General features: G+C 54.5%; 3 protein-coding genes across 3 annotated transcripts; all 3 read right to left on the bottom strand.

Moving 5' to 3' along the window:
- Positions 1 to 1,029: 1,029 nt before the first annotated feature.
- On the bottom strand, positions 1,030 to 1,836 carry GCG54_00009130 (putative oxidoreductase; the record flags this gene model as incomplete). Its single annotated transcript, XM_045409079.1, has 1 exon — positions 1,030 to 1,836. The coding sequence occupies one exon, from the start codon at positions 1,834 to 1,836 to the stop codon at positions 1,030 to 1,032; it is 807 nt and encodes a 268-aa protein (XP_045256324.1).
- A 2,410-nt stretch (positions 1,837 to 4,246) lies between these two features.
- On the bottom strand, positions 4,247 to 4,669 carry GCG54_00009129 (uncharacterized protein; the record flags this gene model as incomplete). Its single annotated transcript, XM_045409078.1, has 1 exon — positions 4,247 to 4,669. One exon carries the CDS (start codon positions 4,667 to 4,669, stop codon positions 4,247 to 4,249), a length of 423 nt encoding a protein of 140 aa, XP_045256323.1.
- Positions 4,670 to 7,652: 2,983 nt separating this feature from the next.
- Positions 7,653 to 9,705, bottom strand: GCG54_00009128 (uncharacterized protein; the record flags this gene model as incomplete). Its single annotated transcript, XM_045409077.1, has 2 exons — positions 7,653 to 9,612; positions 9,662 to 9,705. 2 exons carry the CDS (start codon positions 9,703 to 9,705, stop codon positions 7,653 to 7,655), a joined length of 2,004 nt encoding a protein of 667 aa, XP_045256322.1.
- Positions 9,706 to 13,113: the final 3,408 nt, after the last annotated feature.

Here is a 13,113-nt window from a genome sequence, read left to right as displayed (position 1 = left end):
TAGCATCAGGGAAGGGATCGTTGGGAACTCTTCACAAGATAACAGTCACAAAGTTCATACTTCCAGTAAGAAACTTTCCTCCGCTCTGGTTTAGATGATTAGACTAGATCAAATGGGTGAGTAGACATCTTTCCTGGCGCGAATGCCGCACAGCGTATGAGGAATCGGCATTTGGCCGTCACTACTGGAGGCTAACTCAAGGGTAAGAATAATAACAAATTACGCCCTCGCACTGAATGCTGATGGAAAGAAATGAAACAACCTTCACGCGTGAAGCAGCTTCACACAATCATGGGTGACGAGAGCCGGAGCTGGGTGGGGTGAAGCCCTGCCCCACTCACGCTTCTTAGTGGTCAAAATTAGGGCTGCCTCCAACGAAGATCGTGGCGGACATAGCTCAGTTGGGAGAGCGTCAGACTGAAGTTAACTTCATTCACTTAATCTGAAGGTCGTGTGTTCAATCCACACTGGCCGCATCTTCATTATCTTTTGCCACTTTTTCACATCGATTATTCATTTGTTTGTTTCGATTGCGTAGTGCGCCCGGCTTCTTTTTTTATCAAAAGTCTTCTTGCTCAATTGCACTTGTTCTATTATGAGGTTAGAGTCCTGAGTGTGTGAGCGTGAGCACTGGGTTGAGATTACTGCAGCACCTTGATAGCCAGGAAAATGATGGGACAGCCCGGTCCCTTCCCCATCAACGTATGATTTCACATCAGCGGCGGTATCATCGACGCCAAGCCAATGTCTCTACTTCCTTGTAATCAAAGTGATCAATTAACTCGCAGATGCGACAGCTCGTTTGCTTGTGTCTGTTCGGATCAGACCTTCGTGCTCAGGCAATCAGCCTGAGCTGACATTGTCACAGCATTGGTGCGATGACTGATGACTGATGACTGGTATCAAAACTCATAACATTCATAATCTTTTATCAAGCAATCGATGCTGCCCACTTTTGAACTTCTCTCGACATTGTGCCGTGTACGCCCCTTGCCCCATGCCCCGTTTTCCTCAAACCAGTACCGTCCTTTACGCGTACGGCCAGTTCTTGTTGAACGTGATACAGCTACCGTTGGCCGACGACGCAATATCCTTGTCAGTCAAGAAGATGCAGTACTTGGCCACAGCAGCGGGGTCCAGGCCCGTCTCGCCGCGCTTGTACTCGGGCTGCGCGGCGACCGTCTTCATCATGCCCTCCTGGTTGACACCCGTCGCGAAGGCGTCCATGATGTTGGTGGTGTCCATGCCGCCGAGCAGCAGGGCGATGGAGTAGATGCCCTTGTCGCCGTAGAAGCCGGCGGTGTTCTTGGTGACGGCGATGAGGCCGTGCTTGGAGGCGGTGTAGGCGACGCCGGAGCACAGGCCGCGGAAGCTGGCGTTGGAGCCGATGTTGATGATGAGGCCGGGTGGGCCGCCGGACGCGGAGGTGGCGCCCTGGGCGAGGAACTGGTTGACGGCGGCCTTTGTGGTGAGGAAGGGCCCCGTGAGGTTGACGGCGAGGACGGAGTCCCAGGTGTCCTTTGCGCACTCGCCGGCGGGGTCGAACTTGTCCATGACGCCGGCGTTGTTGACGAGGACGTCGAGGCGGCCGAAGCGGTCGACGGCGCCCTGGACGAGGGCGGCGACCGAGGCTTCGGAGGTGACGTCGACGGCGATGGCGTGCAGGCGGCCGGCGTAGGTGTCGCGGTACTCGGCGGCGACGGCGTCGATGCGGGACTGGTTGATGTCGGAGATGACGACGTTGGCGCCGGCGGCAAGGTAGGCTTCGGCGATGGACTTGCCGAGGCCGCCTCCGGAGCCGGTCACGATGACGGTGGTGCCGGTATGAGTGGGCATGGTGGATTGTGTGTGTATACGTGTGTGTAGTTGGCTTAAGGTTGAGAGTTTCGGGGTTTGAAAGGAGACAGAGGGAGAGACTTGGCTAGCGCGAGTGAGTGAGGTTCACGGTGAGGTCATGCGAGAGGAACGTCATGAAGGCTCTGGAATCTCTTAAGTAAGGCCGGTGGACCTGTTCGATGGCACGAGGGGCGAACGCAGTCGAGGAGGGGCTAAAAAAGTTGCGGGGCGGCGTCGTTGCGGGGAATGATGGCACTCTCGATTGGTGGCGCTGTTGACGTGCTTCGTGGGTTATCGTCCTGAGCCTGTATGTGGAATCGTATTCGGGTTTGACGATGTTTTGGGGAGAATCTTCCTCTTTCCTTTCTTTACCTAGCACCCGATGGGCCTCGGTGCGTTTAACTCCCGATCGGTGGCCGGCATGAGCCGTTTGTTGGATGGAGTTTACTTGACGCTGCGCCCCAGCATCCCAGGCTCGGCGCGGGAACAGCTTAGTTTCGCTGTGGTTGGCTCGCTGGTGTTTAAGTCGACGGATTAGGTATTTTCAAGGTGCTGACTGCAGATTTTCAGTACATGGAACCAAGTAGCATGCTGCCACAAGACCGTACTGAATGTATCTATCTATCGCAGAAATGATGATGAATCCCTCAAGTGAATCCCTCAATGCCGAATACGCGTGTGGGCCATGCAAGAGCGTATCATTCTTCAATCTTCATCCCACCCGAAGCCGTCACCGCTCATGTGAGCCGCCGCTGCGCACCCGCGCGCGCGCGATGTAGCCAAGCGCTGCATTTCCCGGGGTAAAGTTTCGGGTGATCTTCTCGATGCCCCTGGCTATCGCTGCAGTCTCCCAGTCCAGAAGACACGAATACGGCGGGGGCATCCCTGGCTGCATCGGGTTCGGGTTCGTATCTGCGGGCGGAACCTCACTCTTGTCAGGCCTTTGACGTGTTGCCAAAGCGGCAAGCGGGATGAACGCAACCACCATCGATTCTGCATGCAATTCTGTGTTGGTGTCGGCGGGTTCTGTTTGGTGGTTCCTTGGTTTGCCTGGCAGGTTGTAGGTATGCAACACAAAGTTTCGCTGGTGATCAGACTGGATGTCTGAAGTCGGCAACTTCTCCCGATTCACTTACTGGATGTGTATCCGTTTGCGACACTCTTACTCGAAGATTTGGGATTTGGCAACTTGATTAACGATGTCTTTTTTCCGAGGCATGATAGTCAAGTGCATGTGAATATGTCGGGATTATTGATCGCCGCAAAATTTCCCAAGGTTGTGCTGTGAGAGTTGCCGACGTAGGAAAGCATGCGTCTAGGGTCGGTTTTCTCGAATTGTAATAACATAAAGTCGGAGAGGAGTATCCAAAAAGATCCCAATATCCCTTTAGACACGGGCTTAAGTTTTCGAATGAGAAACGCTCTTGATCACATACGCAAAGAACATGAAGTCGTACTTATAAGTGCAAAGTATATTCAAAGAACTCACTATAAATGAACAAGTGACTATTGTATCGCGAGGCTCCAGGCTGTCAAGTCCCAGACCAGCTAGGCATACTGAATCTAAGTCCATCGCTGAAAAATCTTTGGACATACTCGCCAACAACATGGTAGAGCGGATCCTCCTCCAGAAGCACATCAGCGGGTGTCGAGCCACCTGCATGACCTGCATGACATGTGGGCACGGCGTTCTGGAGTTCAGGAGTTAGCGGTACTTCATACAAAGGGCCTTGTGAACGGGTGAGCGTTGGATTAGTTTGGCGGCCAGCTCGTGTAGCTTGCTGCTGCTGCTGCTGGGGCTGATGACATGGCATGTCGAGGCCCCGTGTAATGGTCAAGGTTGCAACCCAACATTCGTGGCACTGCTGTCCAGGGGAATATTGGAAATCGTACCGACGGCCGGCAGGGCAATAGTCGGACAAGCGATGCGGTACTCTGCGAAAGCTTCTGTCGAAACATTCCTTCGCCGCACATTTGTAGGTCTCGGGAAGATGACGCTGTGCGTCTTCGACTACGCGGCACTTTGGGCAGAAGTGCCACTGGATGACAAGTTTACACATGGCTGTGGCTGGACTCGATGGACTTGGTTGACGTAAGTTAAGTGTATGCTGGGTGGAACAGTTGTAGAGTTTGTTGCCGAAGTACGCAACATTGCAGAATAGCGAAAACTTATATGCTGGAGGCGTGGAGACAACAAGCGTCATTGTACTCAAAACAGTGAGCTGTATACAGCAGTTGTCCACTCTAGCCAGTCATAACAACGAGCGCTGATTCAGTGTCTGCGAAGAAAACAAGCAGACTGGGATCGTCACAATTTCTTCATCTGAGTCAAAGAACTTGCCCGAAGGCAAACATCCACGTTGGCACAAGGACTTTCATAGTCATTCATCATCAATTAGGGTTACTTATATTAGGTGGAAAACAAAACAACATGCAACACTGAGAGAATCCTCTCAAAGTGGGAATTCTTTTCCTTGGGGGCCCATTTTCTTGGGATTTCAACATCCCACCTAGCGGGAAGCAATGTCGATGCTAGCTTACTGACCGCACTGTCCCTCGATGATGGCAGTGGTGCCGTTGACGGTGCATTGTCCGTCAGCTTCACAGGTGCCGGCTCCAGCTCCGTCGGTGCAAGCCAGACCCTCGTTGTCAGCGGCGGCAGCTTCATCGGTGGCTTGATCGTCGCCATTGTCAGCGTTGTTGTTTCCGTTATTGGCGTTGTTGTTGCCGCCGTTGTTCGCATTGTTGTTATTGTTATTGTTTCCATTGTTACCTCCATTGTTGGCGTTGTTGTTGTTGTTGCCTCCATTGTTGGCATCAGCATCGTCGCCATTTCCACCGTTGTTGTTTCCGGCGTTGGCGTTGTTGCCATTGTTGGCGTTGTTTCCTCCGTTAGCATTCGCATTGCCTCCGTTGTTGCCGCCATTGGCGTTGGCATTGCCTCCGTTGTTACCGCCGTTGGCATTGGCATTTCCTCCGTTGTTGCCGCCGCCGCCGGCTGCGTTGGCTCCACCGTTGCCACCTCGGCCTCGGCCACCACCGCCGGCACCAGCGGCTCCTGCACCGCCGGCTCCGGCAGCTCCAGCACCACCAGCTCCGCCGGCACCTCCAGCCCCGGCACCACCAGCTCCGCCGGCACCTCCAGCCCCGGCACCACCAGCTCCGCCGGCTCCGCCACGACCACCCCCACCTCCACGGCCGCCAAAGCCGCCGGCACCTCCAACGGCACCACCACCACCGCCACCACGGCCGCCGCCGCCGAATTGGGGAGTAGGAGCTGTTAAACCAGAATCGTGAGTGAAAACGCCCTTCAGGTCAGATCATGAGACTCTTGAAGGCTTACCCGTCAACGCATTGCCGGTGAGAAGGGCAAGAGCCAGAACAGTGAGAGTAGTGTAACGCATTTTGACTGCTGGAAACGAACTAGTGAAAGTTGCCCAGGGAAAAGATTGAAGATGAAGAGCACGAAAAAAATGATCGTCAACGACCTTGTAATCTTGGAATGGAAGAAAAGATGGGCGTGCACAGCACTGGAAAGAACGGTGAGACACACAAGGGAAGAGGAGGACTGGATGAAGCGGATGAGGAGGATGGGAGATCAACTGCCCATCTTACGGCGGATCGTCTTGGGTCTTTTATGTGCTGTGTGCTCTTGGAACCACCACTTGCCGAAGACGGGGGAATAGGAGAATGAGGAGGGTCACTTCTCGCTTGACCTTGCCATCTGGATCCCACCCCAAACCATCTCGGCCGATGTCGAACAGCAATGGTAGGTAGGGACGCCAAGATGCCAGTTCTCGGCGGACGAAATTTGGGAGAGGAACGGTCTTGGGGGCTACATCACAGCCGCCCAACTTGCAACATTGGAAGTTTAGATGGCATGTCGTCCCAAACCGAGCATTGACGTCTGACGGGATGGAGACCCAGAGCCAAGAGCCCCAGTATGGGATGACTTCCAGTCGCAGGGACGAACAATCGAATTATGTAAAAGGTAAACAAAACGTCAAGGCCATCTGGTGTGCCTGGCTCACAAGCGACGGGCGGCTCCTGCAGACTGCAGTCCACCCACCCCCGTTCCCGGGGCCGTCACTAAGCTTCAATTCATGGCTAAATTTTTAATTGGAACCTCTCACCTCACGCAAGCCTGGTTCCTGCAGCGATGGCTGTTTTGGATTGTTCCTTGGCTCGCGGCCCGGAGAATTTGATCTGCGGAAGACGGGGGGTGCTGAAGCACGGAAAGGGAAGGGGATGATGGGAACTGGGCGGGTGCTGTGACGGTGTCACGGTGGCCGGGGGCGGGCCCGGGGAGGTGGTTTAAGGTGATTGAGCCGGCGGCCCCCCCTTTCCCCGCAATTTCTTCTTTTATTTCTTGGGTGCTTGTTTCGACGGGTTAGAGATGTGACGGCTGAGCCTGGCGGATTGCGTGGTCGATCTACACGTAATGTGGGCTGGTGAGAGTGCACAGTGACACCGGGGGTGGGCGTCCGACTTCGGCAAATTCTTGGCTCGTGTTAGGGACTCGGGGGCGGTGATGTTGTTTGCTGGAGCCAAGATGGCAGTTGCTGCAGGTTGGGTCCGGGAAGGGGGGTTCTCAAACATCTGGAACCTGTTGGCGATGGCCGTTTGGTGCAGTGGCGGGTTGTGGGGAGAACTTTTATCGAGAGGTCGGGCGCTGGCGCTTGCGCTGGCGTCTTGACATGATGATGAGAAGTATTTCAGCATGTGCAAAGTTGGCGTGACATAAACAAAGCAAGAGGGAGAACTAATCATGCGCCTAGGTAAACCAGAAGAGTATGTTTTCATGCTCTTTTTAGGTACTCTCAGCGACAGGTTCGCGGATGCATGTCAACCAACGTCTTGACTGAACAAGAAAACAGTTGATGTCAGCGGCAGATGATGCCCTTGGCAGCGCATCAACTTTTGACGATCCTCCTTGTGGAACCCATCCAACAATAGCAACAAAAAAAGACGGATGAGCGATCAAACTGCAAAAAATTGGGCACAATTGGCGATCTTGTATGTCAACTGTTTCTGGTTTTTCCCGGAAGGAAATCCAAGGAAGGTCGTCAGTCAACGGGTTTGCGTATGAAGCGACCCAAGAGGTCAGTTTCGGTCGCGAAAAAAGCAAAAGGGAAGATGCGGCCAGTGTGGATTGAACACACGACCTTCAGATTAAGTGATTGAAGTTGACTTCAGTCTGACGCTCTCCCAACTGAGCTATGTCCGCCGATCTTCGGAGGTGAGGCGCAAAAAGATGGCTGATATCGTGGGCCGAGCCAGAAGGGTGCGAGCCCTGGCGGTTGACTCGTTGTGGGCCCGGGACACGTCCGATGCCTCACCGAGCCGGCCATGTTACTTCCATGCTTGACCTGAGGAAGGCGCTGTGACATGCTCCTGCTTTCAAGGCATTTCCTAACCACCCGAGGCAAGAAGGAGCGCGTGGTGGATGGATTGACGAATCAAAATAATGAGGAAAGTGTGAATTTGCGACGCCGAAGAAAGAGCAAACGAGACACTTGCCAGCGCAAGACCCGGGCTGTCCAAAAACGGAATGCAACAATGACACTATTCATTCGAATGATTATGAACCATACACGAGGCAGTCGTGCTTTGCTGTCCTGTTCACCTCCTTCCAAACTCAAAGAAATCAGGTATGGATGTTTTGCGCCTTCCCAATCGCCATGTTCATGTACCTCCCAAGGTATGCCCAGTCGTCCTTGCCTATGTTCATGCCAACTACCTCCTCAATCTTCATGAATCCGGGCATCTAATGTTTCTTTTTCCAGATCAGAATCCTTACCGACCGAACCTCCCGCCTAAATAAACCCAATTCGGAACTCGTCTGCAATCCCCGTCGGCGCCCTCAGCCCAAAGTCCGGCCTTCTGTGGTCTCCATAGTCTGGCCGTCTTTGATCGCCAAACTCCGGCTTTCTTTGATCCCATCTAGGCTCGCGCGAGGAGTGACCCGCTGGCACGCTTGATTCCGGGCTCATCTGTACCTCGGACCTCTCAGTTGGCGTGTACGGTCTCCTCCCAGAACTCGTCCCGAATGTCGGGCTTGCCAAGGGACTCGGCAGTGGCCAGTTTGCATCACCTGAAGGCTCAGCTACCAAACTGCTCGGGGTTGGCGGTTGTTGCACCGCCTGCATTGGAGGAGAGACCATGGCGAAGCTTCCGTGCTGTACGTCCCGATCGCCCCATCCTGGTTGCCGGAACTGAGGGTTTGATGCCTTGCGTTCCAGTTCGACAGGTGGCGGAGCCTGGCGTCTGTTTGCCGGGGTGATACCGTAACTGCGCTCTCCCTCCCCTGGCGCCACCCGTTTTGAAGCTGGCGGAGGGCCGATATATCCCTGCGATTGGCCGTTTCGATCGTTCCTGGCAGCTGGAGTCTCTGGGCTAACCATCTCTTGGGGATCCGAATCCTGCCTCTCCCGGCGCTCCAACGTCCGTCCACGGGCATCAGAGTTCGTTCTCCCCCTCGGCTCAAAGTTTGGTTTCTCTCGTGCATCCGAGCCCATTCGTTCCCTGGCCTTAACCCATTCGTCGGGGGGCCTAGCTGGGCTTCTCAACGGTCCCTCGTACGGAACCTGGCGGGGCCTCGGAGGGGGCGCACCAGGGCTTGACAACCCCGCACTTTTTGCCGCCTGAACTCGAAGCGGAAGAAGAGGCAGACTCTTCAGCTCCGGTGGCGATGGTCGAAGCGCGCTTCTCGGCGGTGGGCCCGTCGGCGCGGTGTCGTTTGGCTGTTTTGCACCAAAGTTGAGACTGGTCGGGTCTTCATCAATGTCCATCGAAAAGCTCTGCCGTCTTGGTGAGTGGTACGTTAGTGTGTCCCGTTTTGCGGCGACATTCTGAATGATGGGCCTAGGATATCGCCGCTCCTCTTCACTGGTGCGCTCGGCCGATGCTGTTGGAGAAGGCAGAGAAGTCGGCCCAGGCCTATAAGCGTCACGGGTTGTGTTGACAGCGGCGATCTTTGGCTTGAAATCAGTCTTGATAGGAGGAAGGGACCCATTGACCGACTGCGGAGGAGATGGATACGCTTTGGCTGGCGACAGGGGCGCCGGTGTTAGTTCATCATGCTTCGGTATGTCTCCAGGGTTCAAGTTGAACTCGAATTGACCGAGAGGACTTCGGGGCGCATTTGAGACACTCGGCGCGGCGCTCGGTGCGAGACTCGGTGCGAGACTGGGCGCAAACCCGGGAGACCGGGGGCCACCTGCGGAACCCGCCGGGCTGAGAGCACCGTCACGAGCATAATGTACATCGAGAGGGTGGACCCAGCCGGCCTTGCGGCCAGGCGAGTTCGGGGTTCCTGGCTCACTGGTGATGATGGGTGGGGTTGGCATGATTTTCAGGTTCGTTACTGAACCGTTCTTCCAGCCCTTGTTCAGGTTGCTCTCAGATCCCATGGGACGGACACCACCCTTGCCACCCGGGGCACTGAGATCGACCAACGAAGATGAACCTCCATTCAAGTACGGTGCATTCGGATGACGGAAATCGGCGGCGAAGTTCTTGTTCGACATGGCTGTCCCAGGACGCGAACCATACAGCGATGCGCCCCCGGCTGCCATTTGTGCATTGGGGGGCATGAAATTGTCAGGCATGTTGGCGAAGCTTCTATTCGACATTGATGTTCCAGGGCGGGAGCCATTGATCATAACGGGACGTTTGAGGTCAGTTCCGAAAAACTGACCCTCGCCGAGCATGTTCTGATCGATCTTCTTCCGCTGCTGTTGCTGGGGCCTCGGCTCTGGTGCTTTCTCAACCTTCCTGCAAAGAATTAGCTGTCGGTACCGCGACGAGATGATTGGGAGCGCACTTTTTCTTATCCGCACCAAATTTCATCCCCAGGAACGACACCATGGCTGCGGTAATTTGTCTCGAGAATCTGCGAGCGTCAGCCGAATTACTCGACAAAGAGGGGTCCGGAGGGGCGTACTGCACAAAAGTGAAGGTACAAAATGAGAGCTATGCACTGAATGGGTCCCGATCCCGGAATCGGACGACCTGACCAAAGACTTTTTTTTAAAAGAGAATCCAGCCAGACAAAATGAGGGGAGGATCAGTTCAAAGTCGCTCGAGGAATGAGTGGATGGAGCAGTCAATAGCTCCGATGACGAGCAGCGGGAGCGTGAAATGCGACCGAGCAAAAGAGTGTCGTGGAAAGAAAAAGAGCGGCCGTGGTTATTGCATATGGGCCATGTCGTGTCTTCCCGGGTGACAAGTCTGTTTTGCAAAGTGTGGAGGATGCGTTGGGTGATGGACAAGGGCGACGATCCTTATTCGCGACCCCAAGACAGTTGATCCGTTGCAGGTTCAGGGGGTAAAGAGTATATCTTTCCCAAAGTGGGAGCCCGGGAAAAGACGAATTGGTTGGATCAATGGACAGGGCAGAGCTCTGGTGGGGTGTTTTTGGGTCAGCCAAAGTCGAGCGAGGGCGGACGAAAGAGTTGGACTTGTGTGAATGGAAAAGAAACGAGTGGTGAGTCCTTGCTTGCGATGTCTGTCTGGCGTAAAGAGTGGTGAGACCGAATATTGATCCCTTCAGAAACAGGTACAAAAGAGAGGATGGCAAGGAGTCGAGGACAAGAAAGACAACGGAAACATGGTTGCCAAGTCGTTTTCGACGAGGAGGACGGGAAACAAAAGTCAATGGAAACAAGCCCGTGACGGGGACCATGATCCGGAGCAGGCCGAGCTATTGCGACGTCGTCGCGGTCGACAGAGAGGGTGGACCACGACCGTGTGCTCTGTGGAGATGACGAACAGGCCTCTTCCTAAGCACATTTTACCTCTTTGGGCTGGCGGTTTAATGAAACGGCAGCCCGGTGAGAGCGCGACAACACGACACCGTCGAAAGGTCCCTCGCCGCCCCGACTGACGGCCGTACTAGCAACTGTGCGTTGCAATTTCAACCCTTTGCCCCTTTTGACGTAGGTTCGCTTCCTTTGAACAGGGGCTCCACGCGTGCACGTCAATACACTTTGGGAGGGTGGAGGGCGGCCGGCCGAATGGGAAGAAACGAGTCCTTCAGGCACCGCTGCGCTGCACCTGCAAGGAGACTGCAGACAGGGCTCAGGCACACCTGGCACTAAGCCGGCGCGAGTTGTGACGAAGTCCGAATAGGCTGCAAAGGGAGCCAACAGGACGTCGAGAAACCAGCAAGACCCCTGGAAAACCAAGAGCTGCAAAGCGGCCAAAGCCTTACCTACAATGCGATTGACCCCGGATGAAGGGTCGAAAACGACCTCGTGACGACGAGCGATAAAGCGACACAGCAACTGATAAGTGCATCCCCGGAAAATACCACCTGAATGGGACCCCAGGATCAAGGGTGTCTGCAACAGCACCCGCGAACTCATCTCTTTTGAGTTTCCCGCAGTGATAGAACTCTTGTCGCTAGTCATTCGCATTGAATGTTGACTCCATCGTGTTCGTCGTCGTGTCTGCTTGTTGCTGCGAGCTTCGGCCAACTGAAAGGTACATTACTCACCTGCCTTACGGCTCCCATCCACCGCTTACACTGGGGACCAGCTAGTGCAAGCTTGGAGAACAAGCAAGGGGCATTTAGCCAGGCTTATCAAAAAAGGAAACAAGACGCCAAATGGACAACGCGCGATGAATGGGGTACGTACTGCAAGGTGACTGGAAATAGGGGTTTTCCCTGGACTTGTGCCGTCTTTTTAGCTTTTGGAAGCTGAAGCTTGCTGGGCCGGGCAGTTCATCCGAGCATTGATGGGACCTTGAAACTCCCAGGTTGGACGACGGCAATGGAGTTGACGGAAACCCAAAGGACCCGACGATTCGACAATGCACTCCGATCATTCCATGTCGATACGGGGAATGCCATGACCGCTGACATCAGAATACCCGGTGCAGGTGGATCAGACGACGTCAAAACGTGTCCGAACTTCGATTGAGATCTTCAGGCACAGCCAACACAGCGAAACATTGTATCCTGTGTTTTGGGGTTTCCACTGCCCGACCCTCTTGTTTTCGGGAGTCGTGCAAAATGTGGTCTCGCCCTAGACAAAAACCTCCGCCGGATCGTCCACTCGTTCTTCCGCGGCTGGGTTCTTCCCAGGGCGAGTCTCGAGTCAGCTTGATTATGTTCAATGAGGGTGTCGTTCCCTTTCCACCCCACCACCACATAGTCGATAATCCAGCAAGGGCAAATAACCTCAAACAAACTATCTCGTCCCTATCTTCTTGAACCGAGGAGAGGGAAATGGGGGTGGGACGGCGGCCGATGCAAACACCAGAGAAATAGGAGGAGGCGCATTCTCGCCCCTTCTTTGGATCGTTGGGATGCGCTGGTTCGTGAAGAAATTCGCAGCTGGCTGCAGAGAGCCACGAGCTGTGCCGTGCCTGGCTAAGAGGTAACCCCTTCAGCTGACAGCTTGTCAATAGCGTCGCCGCCTCGATTTCGCGCCAAAACCGAGCCGCGCCAACAACTACTGCACCCGCTCGGCCGTTTCCATTTTAACCCGTGAAAAATGAGACTTGACTTTCATGCGAAAAGATTTTCCCTCTCTCCCTCCCCTTGCTCACTCCCATCAACTTCTTGATCGATCATTTTACCTTATCTGCTCCCGATCTGATCTTGGCATGGCTGGGATTATCCTTCGGCCTCTGCCGTGCGCCACGAGGCAAATGCATGTGTGTAGCGAGAGTTAGGATGGAAGGGAAAAGGGGAGGGGGCAAGCCACGACAGACAACGAACATGAGGGTACTGCCAGCTCGACTCGGCCGTTCCCTGTTTGTCAGGCACGGGCGTAGTCCGCTCGCAGCAACGATACGAGGAATGGGCTCCTTCAGGTGAGCGAGTGACACTGACAGGCACAGGTAAGAGGGCAAAGGGACGGATGGGCACATTTGCCGACCAAGCGGAAAGGGCACTGCGATCGTCGGCTTGGCACAGCTTGAAGCCGCGATGTGAAGATGGCTGGTGTTTGTGTTATTTGCAGTCAACTGCGTTCTCGTGCGTCTTATGTCACCAGACGAAAAGGTTCCCTAACCGTCCCAATTTCCCGTCCCACTCGTGTCCGATATTCCCTGAAGCCAATGTCTGATCTAGATGAAAAGTGTCATGCGTGTAATATCGCCCGATTAAAAAGAAGAAGAAACAACGGGCCCCAGACTGATCCATGAACTCCTCCCACGATCCATATACCCGAGGCTAAATAATCAATCTAACAAGATGGCGATCTCAGCCGGCATCTAGAGAAGTCTTGCTCTACTGCTCAATCTCGCTGTTACGCTCTCTCTATT

The sequence above is a fragment of the Colletotrichum gloeosporioides genome (assembly GCF_011800055.1).
Source record: "Colletotrichum gloeosporioides strain Lc1 chromosome Unknown consensus_117, whole genome shotgun sequence".
Lineage (NCBI taxonomy): Eukaryota > Fungi > Ascomycota > Sordariomycetes > Glomerellales > Glomerellaceae > Colletotrichum > Colletotrichum gloeosporioides.
The sequence above is the reverse complement of the archived record's forward strand: the minus strand, read 5'-3'. Positions and strand labels throughout refer to the sequence as shown.